This window comes from Stegostoma tigrinum, chromosome 16, assembly GCF_030684315.1.
Source record: "Stegostoma tigrinum isolate sSteTig4 chromosome 16, sSteTig4.hap1, whole genome shotgun sequence".
Lineage (NCBI taxonomy): Eukaryota > Metazoa > Chordata > Chondrichthyes > Orectolobiformes > Stegostomatidae > Stegostoma > Stegostoma tigrinum.
This window is the reverse complement of record NC_081369.1, coordinates 46236767-46259439: the sequence shown is the minus strand read 5'-3', so window position 1 is coordinate 46259439 and position 22673 is coordinate 46236767. Positions and strand designations below refer to the sequence as shown.

Below are 22673 nucleotides of genomic sequence, written 5' to 3'. Positions count from 1 at the left end.
CAATCCACCTAATCTTCCCGTCGTTGGACTGTAGGAGGAAACTAGAGCACCCAGCAGAAGCCCACACAAATATGAGGAGAATGTGCAAACTCCACACAGACAGTCGCCCAAGGCTGGGATCAAACCCAGCTCCCTGGAGCCGTGAGGCAGCATGGCTAACCACCGAGCCACTGTCAGGACAGAGATGAGGTAAGACAGGGGAGCTGGAAGAATAGAGATCTAGGAAAATAACAGAAATAAAATACATTGAAGCAGAAACAAAACAGCTGACTGGCAGGGACAGTATGCAGCTAGGGGAGGCAGAACAGACTGCTAAAGGTGTATAAAAGAGGGTTAATGGTGGGAGATAATGAAAAAAAGTATACAAGAGTCATGAAATTATAGTTAAAGAAGGTCATTTATGTCTCAGATGCTTGTAGCAAACAGTGGGTGGATAAATTGTATCAGTTTGGAGGAAGGGTGTAGCTAAGAAGGCAGCATAAGTGACAAAGGCAAGCATATCAGAAATTACTGCACTACGAACTGTGAAATGGAACAAATTATAAACATTGCAACCATTTTATCCATGCACATCAATAATACCTGCCAACTGCTGTTTAAAATGGCAGAAGGCAGACAAAATTGCATAGAGCTCAAAGGTAAATAACAAGAAAGTGAAGGCGAAATAAGAAGTGAAAAAGGTAATGAGGTGAAAGTGAGAGGAGAAAAAGAAAGTAGATAAAATGTGCAATGTTAAAAATACCAAAACATTGATGACAGAGAAAGTTAAGAAAAAACACTTTACAAATTTGATTTAGTAAGATTTCCAAAAACATATTAAAACAAATTATACCAGGGTTTAAAACATCATGTCAAATCGTGATTATCATGTGGTCTCTTAAAAAATTGCCTGGTACCTCTGGTTTTTCCTTCTCCACAAGATAAAGAGCGCAAAAGTTTAAGACAGATGTGCAAGGAAAGTTTTTTACACAGACAGTAGTAAGTGCCCGGAATGTGCAGCCAGGGAAGGTGGTAGAAATGGATATGACAGCAACATTTAAGAGGCATTTAGACAGACACATGAACAGCCAGGGACTAGAGGGATACAGACCAAGTGTAGGCAGATGGCATCAGTTTAGAATGGCATCATGGTCAGCACAGACATGGGGATGCTGAAGAGCCAGTTCCTGTGCTGTGTTGTTTTATGTCCTATGTAAAACCAAGGTTTGCAAAACATATTATACTGGGGGACAATGACCACTTCTGAGCTACAACAGTTTCTCATAAAATAATCAAAAGTCTGCTACACAATGTTTACACTAAATAAAAATTACACATGCTGCTGAAGGCTCATGCAGAATGCATGAAAATACCATTCACATTGAATCACCATTTGAAATTTAATATTACCAGAAAATGCAACAATTTCCTGCTGTCCTGTTTTGGAAAGTTTGAAAGTAGAAGATTTACATGGAGTATATCCGTGAAAGTGCATTTTACACACACCAGCCTGGGAGGGAACATACTGACAACTGCTGTACTCTGCTATCAAAAACATGTCAGTGTGCATTCTGTTAATTGATAACAAGATTTCACAAGCTTCATTATTAACTAAATACAAAACATTTCGCTACTTCTAAAAAGTAAAAAAAAACCTTTCACTAATATATGACTGATACTAATTGAATGAAACACTGTTTCGTAGAATTCTTTTCAGTCTGTAGCTTTAAACATTAATCAGACCAAAATCAAATTATCCTGTGGAAAAAAAAATTTAAGGACTTTTTTTTAAAATGAAGGATTCACTGCAAGTTGTGAAGTTTCCTGAAGTTGACCAGCTGGGAGACTGGCTCTTCAGCAAAGTTTTAACAGGAACTGGCTCTATATTCTGGCTACTTGATGTTTCTCAGTTTTTCCAAGCCTGCTTCTGGCTGAGCTCAATGCTCTGAACTTTGTTGGAATCTCTTTCAAACAACTATTCATTGAAAGCACATAGAGTCACTGATTCAAAAATCACAGAGTCCAGAGCCATACTGCACCAAAACAGGCCCTTTGGTCTAACTGATCCATGCCGACCAAGTTTCCCAAACTAAATGATCCCAGTTGCCTGCGTATGGCCCGTATCCCTCTGAACTTTTCCTATTCACGTAGCTGTCCAAATCTCGTTTAAATGTCGTAACTGCAACTGCATTTATCACTTCCTCAGGCAGTTCATTCCACATACAAACCACCCTTTGTGTGAAAAGGTTGCTGCTTAGGACCCTTGTAAATCTTTCTCCTCTCACCTTAAAAATATGCCTCCAGATTCTGAACTCCCCCACCTTAGGGAAAAGACCTGTGTTATTCACCTTATCTATGCCCCTCATGTTTTTATGAATGTCTATAAGATCACACCTCAACCTCCTATGCTCCAGTGAAAAAAGTCCCATCCTCTCCAGCCTCTCCTAATACCTCAAACCCTCCAGTCCCAGCAACATCCTGGTAAATTATTTCGGAACTCTTTCCAATTTACTAATATCCTCCCTATAGTCCAAAGTGGCCTTACCAACATCCTGTACAACCTCAATATGACATCCCAACACCTATACACTATGGTCTGAGCAATGAAGGCAAACTTGCTAAATGCCTTCTTAACCACGCTGTCTAACTGTGATGCAACTTTCAAAGAACTATGCACCTGAACCCCAAGATCTCTCTCTTTGACAATACCGCCAGGGTCCTAGCATTAACTGTATAAGTCCTACCCATGTCCATTTTACTCAAATGCGACACCTTGTATTTATCCAAATTAAATTCCATTTGCCACTCCTCAGCCCATTGGTCCAATTGATCAAGATCCCTTTGTAATCTTAGGTAATGTTCACTGTCAACTATACCACCAATTTTCCCGTCACCTATAAAGCCATGCCTCCTAAATTCTCATCCAATTAAAAAAATGACAAACCCTGTTCTGATCCCTGTGGAACGCCACTCGTCACAGGCCTCCAGTACAAAAGAAACCCCTCCATCACCACTCTCTGTCTCCAATTATCAAGCCAATTTTGCATTCAATTGGCAAGTTCTCCCTGAATCCCATGAGACCTAACTTTCCTAACTAGTGTACCATGTGGAACCTTGTCAAAGTCTTTACTAACATCCATGTATACAATGTCCACTGCTCTACCCTCATCATTCTTTTTAGTGACATCCTCAAAAAACTCAATAAAGTTAGCGAGACATGATTTCTCACACACAAAGCCTTGCGGACTGTCCCTAATCAGGCCTTGCCTCTCCAAATACATGTAGATCCTGTCCTTCATAATTTCCTCCAACAACTTAACCACCAATGATGTCAGATATACCAGTCTATTGTTCCTAGACTTCTCCTTACAGGCTTTCATAATTAAAGGCAAAATATTAGCCACTGTCCAGTCTTCCAGCACCTCACCCATGGCTGTAGATTACACAAATATCTCTGCTAGGGCCCCTGCAATTTCTTCCCTAACTTCTCACCATGTCCTGGGATATACTTGCTCAGGTCCTTGAGATTTATTCAACTTTGTTTTTTAAGAACTCCAGCAACTCCTCTTCTGTAATATGGACTGCTTTCAAGACATCAATATTTATTTCCTTGAGTCCCAAAGCGGCCATTTCTTTCTCCACGGTCAGAAGTGAAACAATATATTAGTTCGGTGTCTCTACCGTTGCCTATGGTTCCACATATAGATGACTTTGTAGATCTTTAAGGGGCCCTATTTTCTCCCTAGTTGCTCTTTTCATTTTAATGTGCTTGTAGAATCTCTTTAGATTATCATTAACCTTATCTGCAAAGACTATGTTCTATTTCCTTTTGGCCCTCCTAATTTCCCTCTTAAAGAATGCCCATTCCACTCCTTATAATCCTCAAGAGAGTCACTTGATTCCAATAATCTGTACTTAATGTATGACTCATTCTTATTCTTGACCAGAGCCAAAATAGCTTTATTCATTCATTATTCCCTATTCTTTCTAACCTTGTCCTTCACTGGAACAGGAGCATAAATTACTTAGACACTAGAATACAGGGTAAAGTTTCAAAATTTGCCAATAATCAAATATTATAATAATATTGGACATGTGGCCCACAGAAAGGATGAAATCAATCAATTGGAATAGAACTTAGATAGATTGGCAGGATGGTCCAGTGAATGTCAGATGGAATTTAATATGGGAAGTGTTAAGTTACAAGTTTGGCAAAATGTTTAAGGAAAGGCAGCACAAATGTAATGGCATAGTTCTAAATAGTGCACAGGAATAGAGGAACCAAGGGATTCATAAGCATGAAGTTGTCAGGGTACAAGGAGAGAATGATTAGCAAAATATATGTGACCTTGTGCTTCATAAATTGAAGCACTGAGTACAAAAACAGAAATTACACCACACGTTTATCAAATTCTGATTAAGCTGCAAATAGAGTATTGTGCCTCATTCCGGTCACCACATTTTAAGAGGAACATGAGGGCCTTTCAGAAGGGGCAGAACAGAATTTCTGGAAGGATTCCAGGCAAGACGGAAGATGAACGAGCTGAGAGCATTCTGGCTAAGTTTGCAGATGATACAAAGATAGATAGAGGGTCAGGTAGTATTGAGGAGGTGGGGAGGCTGCAGAAGGATTTGAACAGGTTAGAAGAGTGGGCAAAGAAGTAGCAGATGGAGAAACAATGTGGGAAAGTGTGAGGTCATGCACTTTGGTAAGAAGAATAGAGGTATGACTATTTCCCAAATGGGGAGCAAATTCAGAAGTCTTAAGTGCAAAGAGACTTGGGAGTTCTAGTCCAGGATCTCTCGAGGTAAACTTGCAGGTTGAGCCAGTAGGTAGCAAGGCAAATAAGCTTTGGCATTTATTTTGAGAGAACATGAATGTAAAAGCAGGGATGTACTTCTAAGTCTCTATATGGCTGTGGTCAGGGCATATTTGGAGTATTGTGCATAGTTTTGGGCCCCATATCTCAGGAAAGATGTACTGGCCCTGGAGTGGGTTCAGAGAAGGTTCATGAGATGATTGAATGGTGGAAAGATGTACTGGCCCTGGAGTGGGTTCAGAGAAGGTTCATGAGATGATTGAATGGTGGAACTGACTTGATGGCTGAATGGCCCAACATCTGCTCCTATGTCTTATGGTCTTATGTTCTTTTGGCAATAAGGTTAGGCCAGAGGGGTTGAGATTGTTCTACTGCAGAAGTAGAGGTTGAGCTAAGATCTAATAGTGGTGTACAGGATTTTGCTTGGCTTATGTCAAGTCGACAAAGAAATGCAGTTCCCATTGGCTGATAGCACAAGGACCAGGAAAAACAGATTTCAGGATCTGAGCAGTAGAAACAGGAGCATGTGATGAGAAATTTCTTGACAACAAGTGATAATGACTGGGAAGCTGTCTGCAAGGTGATAGAAGTAGAGATGATGAATGATTTCAAAAGGAAACTGGACAGACATTTGAGGGAAAAGCATACAAATTCAGGACAACAGAGAAAGATCAGGGGAATGGGACAAATGAGTTGTTTCCAGACAGTCAGCAGGGTCTCCTTCTATGTTATTATGCTATTATACGAAATAGCATGTATTTCAATGAGATCACCCATCATTCTTCTAAATTACAACAGATACACTACAATCTCTCCAACCTTTCCTCAAAAGGTAAACTCCTAATCCCATGAATCATTGAGGGAAGTGTTCTTGAACTGCTTCTCATGCATTTACACCTTTTCTTAAGAAAGGAAACAAAAACTGTACGCAGCATACCTGATGTACTCTCACTAATGTCCCGTACAACTGTTGCAAAGCATCCAGATTTCTATATTCCAATCCTCTTGCAATAAACAACAGCTTTGAGAGTCAGTGGTAATGTTATTCAGCTAGTAATCCAGAGACAAAAACAGAAACTGCTCGAGAAATTCAACAGGTCTGCTAGTTTCTATGGAAAGAAAGCAGAGTTAACTTTTTAGGTCCAATGACCCTGTTCACTCTTCTCTACTTTTGCTCTGAATAAGGTTACGGGACTCAAAACATTAAATCTGCTTTCTCTCCACAGATGCTGCCAGATCTGCGGAGTTTCTCCAATAATTTCTGCTATTATTTCAGATCTTTAGCTTGCGTAGTATGTTTTATTTAGTAAACTATAGATATGGTTAATGCTCTGTGCACATTCGCTTGAATCCCACCACAGCAGATAGAAAATCTGGAATTAAAGGCTTGCCTAATGGCAACCCTAAGGCCACTGTCGGCCGATTCTTGTGAAAACCCATCTGTTTCACTAATGTACCCTAGGGAAGGAAACCGCCATCTGGTCTATCTGGTGTGGCCTACATGTGACTCCAGACATATATCTGGAGCAGTACGGTTGACTCTTAGCTACCCTCTGAAATGGCCCTAGTAAGTCCAACATTTCAAGTTTCAGACAGGATACATACTTGGCACATCGGATCAAGGAAAACCCCAAGGCTCTTCATAAGTATATTAAGAGTAAGAGGATTACTAGGCAATGAGTGGAGCCTATTAGAGACCAAAGGGGCAACCTGGGCATAGAACCAATGTACATGGGTAAGGTCTTAAGTGAATACATCTCATCAATATTCACAGGAAAGAAAGACATTGTAGATGGGGATTTCAGCTATGATAATGAGATTATTAAACATGTCAAGATTAATAAGGAGGAGGTATTAAACGTTTACCAGACAGAAAGGTGATTAAATCACCAGGGCCTCATGACATATATTCCAGGCAGCTATAGGAGACAAGGGTGGAGATTGTTGGGGCCCTAGGCAGAGATATTTAATATATTTAATATAATACCTGGGCACAGGGAGCAGATGGCTTAAGGATAGCTACTGTGGTTCATTCATTCAAGAAGGGCAGCAGGGATAGTCCAGGTAATTACAGACCAATTAGTCTGACATCACTGGTGCAGAAATAAGTGGAAAAATGTCTGAGGGACAGAATTAATCAACACTTGGAGAAGCAGAGATTGATCATGGATAGTCTGCACAGATTTGTTTGTGGGAGATCCTTTCTGACTAAATTAATTAGTGATTTTTGCAAAGGTGGCTAAATATATTGATAAGGGTTGTGCAGTTGAAGTAGTTTGCATGGACATCAGTAAGGCCTTTGACAAAGTCCCATATGGAAGTCTGGCTCAAAAGAGCCCACAGGATTCAAGGCAAGTTGGCAAACTGGATCCAAAACTTCCTGACAAATAGAAGGCAAAAAGTGATAGTCGAGGGTCAATTTTGTGATTGGTAGCCTGTGACCAGTCGTGTATCACAGGGCTTGGTGCTGGGTCTCTTATTATTTGTTTTACATATATATATATATGGATGTAAATGTATAAGGTATGTTTAGTAAGTTTGCAGATGACACAAAAAATAGTTGGTCTTTTTGATATTGAGTAGCAAGGTCTCAAGCTGCAGTCTGAAATTGGTCAGCAGGTAAATTGAGCCAAGCAATGGCAGATGGAGTATCATCCTGACAAGTGTGAGGTTATATGCTCGGGGCATATTGAGCAACAAAGGGATCTTGATATGCAAGTCCGTAGGTCCCTGAAGGTACTAACAGGCAGACAGTGTGGTGAATAAGGGATGCTTGCTATCATTGGACATAGCAGCAAGGAAGTCTTATTATAACTTTATAAAACATTGGTTAAGCCACAGATGGAATACTGTGTGCAGTTCTGGTCACCACACTATCCGAAGGATGTGACTGCATTGGAGAGGATGCTGAGGAAATTTGCCAGGGTGTTGCCTGGGATGACAAGTCTCAGTTATAAGGACAGACTGGATAGGTTGGGTTTATTACCCTTAGAGCAGAGGAGATTGAGGGGCATCTAACTGATGATACAAAATTTTGAGAGGCACAGACAGAGTATATTGTGATCGGAGATAATGGGAACTGCAGATGCTGGAGAATCTGAGATAACAAAGTGTGGGCTTACTCTAAGTCTATCAACCTATTATTTGCTGCTTTTAATTCCTCTTTATTGTCTTGTATATCTCAACAAGGTCGGCTTTTAAATGCCTATTCAACACTGATGCTATTTCTTCCGTAAGACCATTAGACATTGCAACAGAATTAGGCTATATGGCCCATTAAGCCATTCTCTGCTATTCTTGACCCCACTGTCCTGCCTTCTCCCCCTAATTCTTGATCCTCTTACCAATCAAAACCCAAGCTATCTCTGTCTACACTCAAAGACTTAGCCTTCAACAGGCATCTGCACAAACGTCCAGCTTTTAAATTGGATGAGCTTTAGGAATTTAAATGGAGGTGTTTGGTTGTTTGTGGAGATGTGGGTGTTGCTGATTGGGTCAGCACTTATTACCTGTCCGTCGTAACTTCAAGTCATAGAGACAGCATAGAAACTGACCCTTCAGCCCACCACGTTCATGACAGCCAACAAACACCAACTACACTTATCCCATTTAAATGCATTTGGTCCATTGCTTAGCATGCCCTAACATTTTAAGTGCTCATCCAAATGATTCTTTAAAGTTGTGAGAGTACCTGCCTCTACCACCGCAGTCCGTTCCATATCTCTACCACCCGCTGGGTGAAAAAGTAAATTCTCAGATCTCCTCTTACTCCTCACCTTAAACTGGTGCCGTCTTAGATGAGTCTGCCAGGGGAAAGGCTTGTCACAATATACGCTCGGTTCGCAATAAACAACTGCACCTCCAAGTCGTGAGCCATTTTGACTCCCCCTCCTATTCCTTGGATGACATATGCATCCTGGACCTCCTGCAGTGCCATAATGATGCCACCTGAAGTTTCAGGAACAGCAACTCATATTCCGCTTGGGAACGCTGCAGCCCAATTGTATCAATGTGGATTTCACCAGCTTCAAAGTCTCCCCTCCCGCACTACATCCCAAAACCAGCCCAGCTCATCCACGCCTCCCTAACCTGTTCTTCCTCTCACCTATCCCCTCCACCCACCTCAAGCTGCACCTCCATTTCCTACCTACTAAACTCATCCTGCCCCCTTGACCTGTCCGTCCTCCCCGGACTGACCTATCCCCTCCCTACCTCCCCACCTATACTCTCCTCTCCACCTATCTTCTCCTCTATCCATGTTCGATCCGCCTCCCCCTCTCTCCCTAGTTATTTCAGAACCCTCTCCCCCTCCCCCATTTCTGATGAAGGGTCTAGGCCTGAAACATCAGCTTTCTTGTTCCTAAGATGCTGCTTGACCTGCTGTGTTCATCCAGCACCACACCTTGTTACTCCCTAGATCCTGTGCACTGTAAACAGGCTTACTGTGTCAACTGTGTTATTTTGTGTAAATGATATTTTTGTATACAAGACATGAAAATATAGTTTAGTTTGCAAAATATGACTTATTGACCACTCCACCCACCCTCTTTAATGAGATCCACTAGGTACATATATCTATCTAAATTTGAAATGAACCTGGCACAAGGCACTGAACAGCATCAATGTTTTGAACAATGGTTCTCAGCCTGGATTCATGAACCCTCAGGAACTCATAGAATCCCTACAGTGCAGCAGCAGGCCATTTGGTCCATTGAGAACACACCAACCGTCCAAAGAACATCTCAGCCAGATCCATCCTGTAACCCTGCATTTCCTGCTACTAATCCACCTAGCCTGCATTTCCCTGGACACTTTAGGCAATTTTCCATGGCCAATCCATCTAACCTGCACATCTTTGGACTGTTGGAGCAAACCGGAGAGCCTGGGGAGAATCCATTCAGATACAGTGAGAACGTGAAAATTCCACACAGACAGTTGCCCAAGGGTGAAATTGAAACCCAGCCACCAGCACTACGAGGCATCAGTGCAATTGCTGAGCTGCTGTCTCCATTGAGATTTTCAAGGGAGTCTGTGAAATGAAGTGAACAATATCCACATTGTGAAGTTATAGGTCAGGCATGCTCCAGCAGCTGTCCCTGTTACTAACAATGTCCCAAAGGCAAACATGCCACACTCTAGGAAGCATGTCAGCACATACAGAATGCTGAAGTGAAGAAAGAAAATCCTGAATAAGTAGGTAGTGGCAGGGATACATCTGAAATGGTGTCAGTGTTCTCAAAAGAAGCCATGAAACCTAATTCCACAATATGAAAAAGCAGTGAGCTGCTGTGTGATGAAGTATGTCATAGGCACCTAGCTGAGCCTGCAAGTTTACCTTACATTAAAGAGAAGGTCAAAGTTTTCACAACACCAGTCACATCAATAGTTGCTGTAAGAGACAGCCCTGACAAAGCATCGTGCAAGTCTATTTAATAGGATGTTGATGAATTTTACATTCAGAAATGCATATTTGCAAGATAGTTAAGGTACTGTAATTTAGACAACAATGCGCTCTGATTAATCATTAATTTTAAAAAGGGTCCTTCAATCAGAAATATTTAACAATCATTAGTTTTGGGGATTTCCAGGTGCTCAGGCCCTGATAAACTGGTTTTATGGCTTACCTTCACACTTCCTGTGAAAGATAACTTCTCATATTGTGGCGGACAGACCACTAGGTAGAATTTTTCTGGACCCCAGTGTTGTGAGCTCAGAGGTGGATGGTGGGTGGACATGCCAATAAAATAGCTGGGAACTGCAGGGGGAACTCGCCAGTGCAGACCCACTTCCAAAGCACTTTCTCAATGGTGGGTTGTGATGCAGATTGACTGGATGCTCCATGGAGTGGTCTGCTCATTGCAGCATTACAAGTTCAATTAAGGCCTATTTTACAAAGCTACCAACATTTTGCCAAGGGCAGAAGTTCTGATCCCAACTGATGGCAATATTGGACAAGTCGGATCCCAGAAGGAGACACAGTTTTATAGACCATAAGTCTTATATTTTATATGAGGTCAGTCACAATGCATATTCACAAGGGGCTGCCAATACATTTCTTTACAAATGAGTGCAGAAGTTTATTATGCAAAAACTAAAACGTGAACTACATTACACTCTACAAGATCAACTCAAAATAAAATATCACAAGTACTAGTTGGAGACCCTCAATGCTTTTAGCTCAAACCTCAGTTTGAGGTTTGGTCATCTATCTCTGTAAAAAAGCTAAGTTTTCGTCAGGCACAACTGCACTCAGTTTCTTTTTCAGCAAATTTGTATCAATACACTTGATGCTATTTTCTTCAATTCATGTCTCTAATTGAACTGCAAAGCAAGCTGCTAACTCAGCTGACCACTGTTCTGAATATAGGGTCCTTAAAAGCATGTCATCAACAGCTTTCTGGGATGTCTCCTTAGCCTCCTCTCTACGAAATATTCTTCTAAGCAAATCATGATTTCTCCCTAGACTTTTAGCCTTGCTTTGGTGATTGCCACTACCATCATTTCTTCCTTATTGATCTCTCTTCTCTGAATTAACCTGTTACTGCCCCTACATGCTGTCTCTGAATTATAAAACTCAAGTCAGCAAACATCTTAGCAAATATCTCCCCATGGTAGCATCCTTGTAACTTAGTTAAAATTACATGCATTCTTGGAAATGCTATTCTAAGCTCATTGTTCAAATGATTCTTGAGGCTTTTTTTTTAAGAAAGCAAGTCAGATTTTCACAGAACTGGAAACGAAACTATACACAATTTTTAACTCTTTGGAATCCAAGTTCCAAAACAGTACCATTGTATTACGAATCTTTGTCATGGTCTGGTAACACCATCACCTCACCACCGGGCGTGGAGACTTCAAGCTCAATAGAAGCTGCTTCCCTGTGACATTCCACAGTCACTGTCGCCAGAGGCCATCTAAAGAGGAGGTCATGTGTAGGACTCAATGCCAGAGTGGTTTCCCTTACTGATCTCGACACCTGAATTTTTAAAAGATGTTTAGGACTTACCCAGCTGAGGTCTCAAATCTGCTTCAGAGAGCCAACCAGAGGCTTCAAAGCAGCTGGTTCTCAGCCAAATAGGAGATGGTCTGTAATAAAACTGCTGAGCTAGTCTTGCAGCTAGCAAGTATGGGTTTGGGACAAATGTAAGTCGGGACCCAAACACCTGCAGTAAAATTCAGCCCCCGGTGTCAGCGATCAGTAAATAAAATGTAGTAATCTGTTAAGTCAATCTATGAAAAATAAGGTGCTACTTTGTAAACCAAGCTTTCTCATTCTGCAATGCTGCAACAAGGCCTTTGAAAATGTTGGTGTTCTCAATAAAATCGTTGGAAGAATGGTATAAAGGCAAACTCTTTAGAAAGAGTGAAAGTAAGTCAAACTGTAAACTCAGAGCCCTTATCTTTTATTCCAGAATCTTGTAGAGCTATCTCTAAATTGTTTAGCAATCTTGAAGGAATGATATGCAAGGCAGGCTTTAGTTCCAATGATCGAAAAGAATACCAATATCCATACTGCATTTATTCACTTTATTTTCTTACAAACTAACAGCATTTTGTACTGAATTGTAATATGGCTCAGGAGATTCAAGGATTGGAAAGAAATTAAAGGAAAATAAGTGATTTACAGATATTAGGGGTGTGATTTGGGTAAATAGTTAAAGTTAAAGAGCAGGCACTGATACAATGGCTTCTTTCAGTGCTCTAATTCTGATCACTCCTTGGACAAACAAATTTGGTATAGAGAGTTTTTCCTCTTTGAATCTACAATACTAAAGGATCTAAGTTTTCATATATGAAATGTACTGTTTGTTTCGTCAAATTTAACGCGGCAATCTGAAATCTGCACGGACTGAATTTGACCCATTGACTTATTCATCTGGCTCTTGAATCATTACTGAGTCATAATATTCAAGAGCTGATTTAACACTGGCCCTTGGAGGCCGTTTAATCTGGCCTGCTATGTCTTTCTTTTTAAAATGAATTGCGGTGGGCCAGCAATTGTCTCCAAGGACCAATAACAAGAAATTACATATAGAACATTACAGCACAATACAGGCCCTTTGGCCCTCGATGTAGTGCCGACCTGTCATACCAATCTGAAGCCCATCTAACCTACACTATTCCATGTACATCCGTATGCTTGTCCAATGACGACTTAAATGTACCTAAAGTTGGCGAATCTACTACCGTTGCAGGCAAAGCGTTCCATTCCCTTACTACTCTCTGAGTAAAGAAACTACCTCTGACATCTGTCCTATATCTTTCACCCCTCAATTTAAAGCTATGCCCCCTCGTGCTCGCTGTCACCATCTGAGGAAAAAGACTCTCCCTATCCACCCTATCTAACCCTCTGATTATTTTATATGTTCAATCAAGTCACCTCTCAACCTTCTTCTCTCTAATGAAAACAGCCTCAAGTCCCTCAGCCTTTCCTCGTAAGACCTTCCCTCCATACCAGGCAACATCCTAGTAAATCTCCTCTGCACCCTTTCCAAAGCTTCCACATCCTTCTTATAATGCGATGACCAGAACTGTACACAATACTCCAAGTGCGGCTGCACCAGAGTTTTGTACAGCTTCACCATAACCTCTTGGTTCCGGAACTCGATCCCTCTATTAACAAAAGCTAAAACACTGTATGCCTTCTTAACAGCCCTGTCAACCTGGGTGGCAACTTTCAAGGATCTGTGTACATGGACACCGAGATCTCTCTGCTCATCTACACTACCAAGAATCTTACCATTAGCCCAGTACTCTGCCTTCCGGTTACTCCTACCAAAATGCATCACCTCACACTTGTCTGCATTAAACTCCATTTGCCACCTCTCAGCCCAGCTCTGCAGCTTATCTATGTCTCTCTCCAACCTACAGCATCCTTCGTCACTATCCACAACTCCACCGACCTTAGTGTCATCTGCAAATTTACTAACCCATCCTTCTACGCCCTCATCCAGGTCATTTATAAAAATGACAAACAGCAGTGGACCCACCACCGACCCTTGCGGTACACCACTAGTAACTGGTCTCCAGGATGAACATTTCCCATCAACTACCACCCTCTGTCTTCTTTCAGCAAGCCAATTTCCGATCCAAACTGCTATATCTCCCACAATTCCATTCCTCCACATTTTGTACAATAGCCTACTGTGGGGAACCTTATCGAATGTCTTGCTGAAATCCATATGCACCACATCAACCGGTTTACTCTCATCTACCTGTTTGGTCACCTTCTCAAAGAACTCAATAAGGTTTGTGAGGCACGACCTTCCCTTCACAAAACCGTGCTGACTATCCCTAATCAATTTATTCTTTTTTAGATGATTATAAATCCTATCCCTTATAACCTTTTCCAACACTTTACCAACAACTGAGGTATGGCTCACTGGTCTATTTTGGAAAACTCCGGGAAGTGCCTTTTCCAAGACTTTACATCGCTTGTCGATGTTTGTGTATTCTCTAGCATCACCACAGACCAAGGATCAGGTGATACTAGTGTTATATGAGGCTGGTTGTTATCGTCATTATCAGCAGGGCCCTACTGATGTTACTGGCAAATTTGTAAGGATTATGTCTCGGTGGAGGATCTTACCTCATCGTTTGCGGTTTTTGGTCACTTGTCACTGAAGAGTTGTAAGAGTTCGAGTGTGAGTGACAGAGTGAGTCTTGATGTCTTTTGGGCGAACGTGTTGTATCTCTCGATGCCGAGGAATTTCATGAGGCGGTTATTCATATCCAGCCACTTGCCTCGTGTGCCCATCACGAAGCCAAAGTATCTGGGCACCACGCCTCCCGTCAATTCCGTGACCTCGGCATTCAGGTGTTTATAATTTTCCTGTTTCTCTCGCCATGCTGTTTCCAGTGCTTCACCGTCATTCTCGTACCACACTGTGACATCTAAAACCACGATCTTGTGGTCTTTTCTAAATATGAGATCGGGCTTTCATAGGGAGCCGTTTTTGTCAAACAATCTGGGCTCCACGTACAATGTCCTGCCGTACTTACTGACATGTTTCTGCAACTGGTCAGCGATCTTGTTATGGCGTTTTATCCGAGCATTTTTTACAAATGGGCAGCATCCTGAGATGTGTGATATGGTTTCGTTTGCCATCTCACACCTTCTGCATAATTTGTTTCGGTTAGGCCTATCTCTAGATAATGTGGTTCTTGTCAGGTATACATTACACCGCAAGAGCATGCTGTTAATAAATCTAGAGGATTTTTGCTGTACTCCAGCCTTCGTCCAAGAATTAGAGATCTTGTTGTCTCTAAAGTACTGGATGCCTGCCCCTTGACACTCCAGTTTTTGCCATTTTTCGAATTCCCACTCCCTCCAGCCTGCATACCTATTGGGTGGTTTTGGTCGTCCCGCGTTTGCCTTCTGGAGTGCCGGCATCATGTCTTGGATGGTGGTCATCAGGTTGATTTTCCCTTCACCGCTGCTGCGGCTACTGGGTTAGAAATTTTCAATTTCCTTGAGGACCTTGAGCTCGCGCAGTCCCGCAACGGTCTCTGTGTTGCTCTCTCCTTTATATTGAAAGGAGGCCCGAATGACCACATCACTGGACATGTTTAGTGCTTCGCGTTTGCGAACAATCGTGGATGGGATTTGCATTTCCAGTTTTGGGACGACTAGACCGCCGTTCTTGTTGCTAGCATATAGCATTCCATCTGCAGTATGAGGTGGTAGGTGTAGGAATTCTTTGGTGGCATTGCGAATTATTTGTTCCAGCTTTATGTGAGTAGTCTGTGATGCTTCTGTCAGGATCAGATGGAAGTACAATCTGGGGATGACATGTACTTTTAGGATTTCCAGCCGTTGTCGTGGTCGGAGAGGTGCTGCCTGAATTCCCTTAATCCAGGACTTAAGCTTCTCCTCCCAATCCCCTTCTGCCACACCTGCCCATGGGTCGATGTGGGCACCCAGGTATTTCTCTGTGTCACCTGGGGGTATGTAGGCTATGGATTTGTCCTTCAGCTTCCAGTTTGCAAAGTGATTGTACAAGAAGGTTTTCCTTTTAAAAGTGAAGTGGAATCCCTTCATCTTTGCTGTGTTTATACTGAGGCCTGTATGGTCACAGTATGCCTGGAGTAGCTTCAGGTTCCTAGCCATACCAGTGTGTGAGTCGCTTAGAAGGGCGATGTCATCCGCGAAGGCCAAAGTCGAGCAGTTGACTCTTCTGCCGCCCAGGGGCATGGAGACCCCTGAGTTGGCCCTCTCCAGAGAGCACACCAACGGATCCAAAGCAATGTTAAATAGTATTGGTGAGAGTGGGTCGCCCTGCTTTACACCCTTCTCAATGGTTATTGGGGTGGTAAAGCTTCCATTCCCTTCCACCACTGTTGTGTTGCCAGTGTATAGGTCTTCAATGAGACTTACAAAGGGTTTGGGTAGTTTCATTCTTTGCAGAGATTTGATCAATAGTTTGTGCCCAACTGAGTCGAACGCTTTCGCTAGATCGACAAAGACAACGGCGAGGTCCTTACGATTGTATTTTGCTCCCTTGATGATATTTTCGAGGACAACAATGTTTTCATTGCATCCGGGAGTGGCTGCTAGAAACCCTTTTTGCCTGGGGTTTATTTTGACTGTTTCACTCAGGTGTTTTGCCATTATTTTCGTGAACAGCCAGAGCAGCATTGGACCGATGGTTATTGGTCGCCAGTTATCAATGCTTTTCAAGTGTTCCTTATCCTCGCACTTAGGAATCAGGACTGTTCGACTCTTTTTTAGTGAATCGGGGATCGTGCTTGACTTTAGCCATAAGGAGAAGAGGCGGGGTAGACAAATTTCCTCCTGCTCATGGAGTGTTCTTACGTCCTGCAGTTTCAGGCCGTCTGGTCCAGCGGCACTGTTCTCATCTATTCCCTTGATGGCCGCTTCAACCTCCTCTACCTCTATGGATTTCATCAAGGACCCATCATCGACTTTGCCAGTGTATGGGGCATACTTATTGATGTTCGACTCCTTGTTTGGTGCAGACAGTTTCTCATGGAAACATGTCTCCAATTCCTCTTTTGAGAGAGGACAAGCGGATGAGGTCGGTGCCCCCATGATCTCGCGAGCTAGTTGACACCAGTTGGTTTTGTAAAGCCGCTGTGTTGCTCTAAACAGCGCTTTACGTGCTGCCCACCATTTTTTGGCTCCGGTATTGCTACCAGGCTTTTTGTCTTTCTTGGCCCGATCTTTTTGAGGCCTCTTGTTTTTGTCCTGTCTTTTCCTACTATTCATTAGTAGGTCGGTAATGCTTTCCACTAGTCCAATTCTGAGGGCAAGCGTGTCCGGGTCCTTCCTTGCGGTCAAGAGCTCCTCAGCTTGTGTAAGCTAGTCATCTACGTCCCGATATTTAGGGATCGAAGCCGGTGTTTTTCGGCTGGCTCTTTAGTGTTGGGCTTGATCATCGGAATTCTCCTGGACACTCTCTGCCTCAGAATCATGTGAGTCTATCGTTGGTTCGCAGATGGTCTGGACCTCCGTCGGGGTATTTGCCAGGAGCCTGCGCTTGTCTGAGATTTGCTTTGGTGTTTTGGTTTTCAGGATGCTTGCGATGGATTTGTTTATAAATTTGCATCCTGCAAATCTCGCCTCCAATTCCCTCAGGAGTGTCACCTCCTCCTGTGACCATATGCAGTCGCTTCTCCCAGGTTTGCTCTTGACTTTGGGTGCCAGTTTGAGGCGTTTCTCATTCCGTAGAACTGGTGCCTGTGCCTCTCGTGTTGACCAAGGCCTGACTGTGTTGAAAACCGTTGATCACACGTGCTGCACGCAAAGTCCCCAGTTGGGGGTTGTTTCGTTCCTTTGCATTTGGGATAATGGCAGGCTATTGAATGGTATTCTCCTGCCTTATCACAGCGTGAACATTTTGTTCGGATGTTCTTTATTCCGTGCACTTTAGTCATATGGATCTTGAACAGGCTCACCGTGGGGATCAGGGTGTCACAGTCCTTGCAGAACAGCCCATCGACGGGATAGTGGAGATTACCTCCGAGATGGACGTTCTGTCACATACTGGCTCGATAACAACTCCTTCCATGAAGGCAGTTGCATCAGCTGTTTCATCGCCAGTCTCATTTATCGTTTTTTCGTCTGTGCCCTGCTTCGTGTCTTGATCACTTTTGTTGTAGAAGGTTTGGGTGGTTATGCTTATCTCAACCGTAGGGTGGGCTGCCCTAACGGTGCCTTCTACAACGTTATCTATGTCATCCGTTACAGGGTGAGCCAGCCCCCTGGGAGGGGTAACTGGTCTCAGCTCCATGTAAGGCAGGAGGTAACGTCTCAAGGTCGCTGTCTCGGTCTGGACCGAGACGGACCTTGTTGCGGATTTTAAACATGTACAACCTAATGACTTATCACAGCTCGCGGTTGTGGACGAGGCTGTGGGGGGGTTGTTTATCCGGGACGCTCCCCAGCCGGACTGCTCCAGTGACACTGGAAAAATCATACTGGTTTTTTGAGGATTGGTCTGTATAGACCACAGCCGTCTCGTACTTTTTCTGGTCATTTGGTCACCCAGCAGCCAGGGCTGCTGGGCTTACCGGCGGGGCCAACGGGGAGGCACGACACACACTATGCGCCAAAAATACGTCAAAACGTCATAGTGGGCAACTATGCGATCTCATTAAGAGAGTCAGAGTCATAGTTACTCCCCCTTAAGAGAGTCATAGTTACTCCCGCCAGAGTTGTCTCTACTCCCCTTCTTGAACAGGGGAACCACATTTGCTATCCTCCAGTCGTCTGGCACTATTCCTGTAGACAATGACAAGTTAAAGACCAATGCCAAAGGCTCGGCAATCTCCTCCCTGGCTTCCCAGAGGATCCTAGGATAAATCCCAATCGGCCCAGGGGACTTATTTATCTTCACCCTCTGTAGGATTTCTAATACCTCTTCCTTGTGAACCTGAATCCCACCTAGTCTAGTAGCCTGTATCTCAGTATTATCCTCGAAACATTGTCATTTTCTAGAGTGAATACTGTTGAAAAATATTCATTTAGCGCTTCCCCATCTCATCTGACTCCACACCCAACTTACCACTACTATCCTTGATTGGGCCTAATCTTACTTTCGGGGTACATTAAGAATGAATCACGGTTGTTTTAGGGATAATGGGAACTGCAGATGCTGGAGAATCCAAGATAATAAAATGTGAGGCTGGATGAACACAGCAGGCCCAGCAGCATCTCAGGAGCACAAAAGCTGATGTTTTGGGCCTAGACCCTTGATGAAGGGTCTAGGTCCAAACCGTCAGCTTTTGTGCTCCTGACATGCTGCTGGGCCTGCTGTGTTCATCCAGCCTCACATTTTATTATCACGGTTGTTTTAGGGTCTGTTTTATACCTTAACAATAAAATAATATTTCAAATTAATAATTCATAAAATCATAGAATGGTTACCACAAAGAAGGAAGCAATATGGCCTGTTCTGTATGTGTCAGCCATCTGAAACAGCAACTTTCCTAGTCTCACTCCCTATTGCCCTGTACTGTTTTCTTTTCAGACAATTGTCCATTTTCTTTTGAAAGCTGTGATTGAATTTGTCTCCATTAGAACGTCAAGGCAGACTATTCCTGATCCTAACCACTCACTGCACAGGAAGGATCTTCCTCCTGTTGCTATTGTGTTTTGGCCAATCATCTTAAATCAGTGGCTTTTGGTTCTCAATCCTTCCATCTATGGGAACAATTTCTCCCTATGTACTCTGTCCAAACCCTTCAGGATTTTAAATGTCTCTCAAGTCCTCTCTCACCCTTATATTCTCCAAGTTGAATAGGCCCAGCATCTTCAATTTATCCACATAACTGAAATTCCTCAACTCTGAAACTATTCTTACATTTCGGGCCTAGAAAGGCCCGAAACGTCAGTTTTTATGATCCTGAGATGCTGCTTGGCCTGCTGTGTTCATCCAGCTTCACACTTTGTTATCTTGGATTCTCCAGCATCTGCAGTTCCCATTATCTCTGAAACTATTCTCATGACTTTCTGCAGCCTTTATAATGCTTTCACATCCTTCCGAAAGTGAGGTCCTCTGGACTGGATGTAACACTTCAATCGACTGAGGCCAATCCGGTGTTTTATACAGATTTTAATGAAATTTCTCAGTAAATAAATAGGGCAAGTTGAAGAAATTATGGTTTAAGATGCATACAGGTTTTCCCCTCAGCATTATTAAGAAATCTAATTTAGGTTTTAGTTTTATTTCTGGAAAATCCCACTCATGCTGCTTAGGAAACACAGTCTTGCTATTTAAAATGACTTCATCTTTCATTATAGCTGTATAAACTCTGCTTGACACCCTCAAGTTGTAGAAATTGAAGGATTTAACCCCATTGCTCAATTCCTCAATCTTGATTTTAGCAATGCATTCCTTGATTGTCCTCAATTTATTATCTCCATTGATTTTACATGCACTCATTACATTAAAAATATATTTTAATATGTTACTAATGCATCGAATCATACTGAAGAATGGAATATTTGTCTGTAATAGTAAATTTAAGGATAGCACAATTTATACACTGAGTACTATACTCAGTGATTCCTTGTATCGAGGATAATTCTTCCTTATGGATGGCTGGGTTTAACCGAAATAGAAATGTTGGCTAGGGATTTGCACTTCTGAACTTTACAGATTTTCCCACAGCAAGAGCATTGGTTGTCAAACAGTAGGAACTGTTGCAGATTATTGGCTCAACTACCCTCTCTTTCTGGCTCTCTCTCTCTCTTTCTCACTGTTTTCTCCCAGTAGTTGCTCTTATAAGTGAAAGGATCAAAAGTCTGATTCTAATGAAGGAGTTTGGCATAGTGGCTCAGTGGTTAGCATTGCTGTCTAACAGAGGGAGGGGCCTGGGATCAATTCCATCCTTGGGTGACTGCCTATGTGGAGTTTGCTGCATAGGTTTCCTCCAAGTGCTGTGGTTTCCTCTCATTGTCCAAAGATGTGCTGATTAAGTGTATTGGCCATGCTAAATTGCCCTTAATGTACAGGGATGTGCAGGCTAGGTGGATTAGTCGTGGAAAATGCAGGGTTATGGGGATAGGGTGGGGGCTGCGTCTGGGTGAGATGCTCTTCGGAGGGTCAGTGCACACTCAATGGGCCAAATGGCCTGCTTCCACATTATAGGGATTCTGTGAAGTACACTTGCTCAAGTTTTCAAGAATCGTGGTATGAAATCTGACACTAAACTCAATGGTTTTTGGGTAAGGTTTCTATGCTCACTTCTCCACCGTACTGATAGGAAACTTAATGAGTGCTATATCAAGGACTGAGAATAGTGTCATCAATGCTATCTTAGAATGATCTTATGAATAATGTGCAAAAAAAAACAAGTATGTGCATTTTTTAAAACCCAGACATGCCAATGATAGAGGCCATGACAATCTCACATTGAACTGAAATGGATGGGGCAAGTTGTCAGAATAGGAACTTAAGTCTGCTGATAAAGGTTCTCTACTCAGAGCCACACTAGGTCATCTGATCAAACAGGGACCAAAGGAAATGCTTTTTGCAGCTATTTTCTATTAATGTTAACATTTAGGAAGAAGACGCACAATCATTAACAAAATGGCAAATCCTTCTGCACAGTCTAAGCAAAATCTCAGAGCAGTAGCAGCCATCCTTGTAATCTTGGAATGGCATTACCGTTTTACTGCAATTCATGTTGAATTAGGAACTGGGATGCTGTTCATCATTTTCTGCCATTTATACCACCTCTGGACCCACTTTAAGTTTCTTGTTCCACTTCCATCTCACATCATCATCACACTTGTCATTTAATCCCTCCTAAACTTACAATAGTTCAGACCTTCTCTTTGTCCCTTCCTCCTCTCCCCACTTTCATGTCTCTATTTGCTTAAAATCTTGATAAATTTTTAACTTTTTCCATCTCTGATGTAAGTTCAATGACATGATAATTGTGTTTCTCCCTTCACAGCCAGATCTCTCCAGTATTTTGAATATCCATAGTAATTTCCTTTTCTTTTTCCTTATTGCAAATGCATGCTCATTAAGAAATAAGTTCAGATTTTCATTGGTTGCTGACAGCGAAAAGAGACAGTGATCAAATTAGTCTGAAGCTGTCTTCAAATCCAGCTCCCAGGAGACGAGTGAATATTGTATTAATAGACTGAAGCAAACAGCCCTACAACCTCTGCTTCTGCTATTTCAAATTTGCTGACATTCTCAATTAAAATTACAAGCTACCAGTGAACAACAGAATTCCAGATTTTCAGCAAATGGGTTTGGGTTATGCATGCTACCAATCACTATGTAAATTTTTCTGTAAAGCAGACAACATGTAAGACAAAAAGCAGCAGTAACACTGACAGCAAGTTAGACAACAAAGGACATTGAGGAATGGAATTTTCAATCAAAAAGCTAACAACTGATAGTTATGCGATGTGTAATAATCATGTATGCACAGTGAAGGACTCTGACCTTTTCTCAGACGGTGTCTTTGAGCAGTTATTGAAAATTCCAGAAAGAAAATGCTTGTTTTCCCCATAATCTTTCCATGGTTACAGACCCAGCTCAAGGTCATAATTATAATAACTATGCAGCTGGCTTGAATTGTCTTCACTCTGAAACTGAATAGGCCAAACCAATTTATGGCTGCTGAGTGCTAATTGGAATCAGCCCCGAGATCAAAAACACAGCATTCCTCTGGAAATTATATCTGTGTTGTCCTTAACTATTGGGTAAAACTTGTTGACCTTGCCTGTGTATGTATTTGCGCTTCCTTTATTTGGAAATCTGGCACTATGTCACACAAAGAAACTCTTCAGTTCTTCTTCAAAGGTTCACATCATTTGCTTCAAATCTCCTCATCATCTCTCAGTCCTGGTCTCATTTCTGTAAACCTGGACAGTTCAAACACGGATGA

The 22673-nt window shown here is 42.4% G+C and overlaps 1 protein-coding gene across 2 annotated transcripts in view; it reads right to left on the bottom strand.

The window, feature by feature from the left end:
* The window catches only part of plcg2 (phospholipase C, gamma 2), a 217168-nt gene that overhangs the window by 176825 nt on the left and 17670 nt on the right, over window positions 1-22673 (bottom strand). The window contains exon 1 of one of the 2 annotated variants that reach the window (XM_059651742.1): window positions 1390-1500. The exons of the other annotated variant lie outside the window; for it this stretch is intronic. Within the exon in view, the coding sequence (XP_059507725.1) occupies window positions 1390-1474 (85 nt within the window). The 5' untranslated portion in view covers window positions 1475-1500. Of the gene's footprint in view, window positions 1-1389; window positions 1501-22673 lie in introns of those variants that run through there. 2 annotated transcript variants of the gene reach the window in all.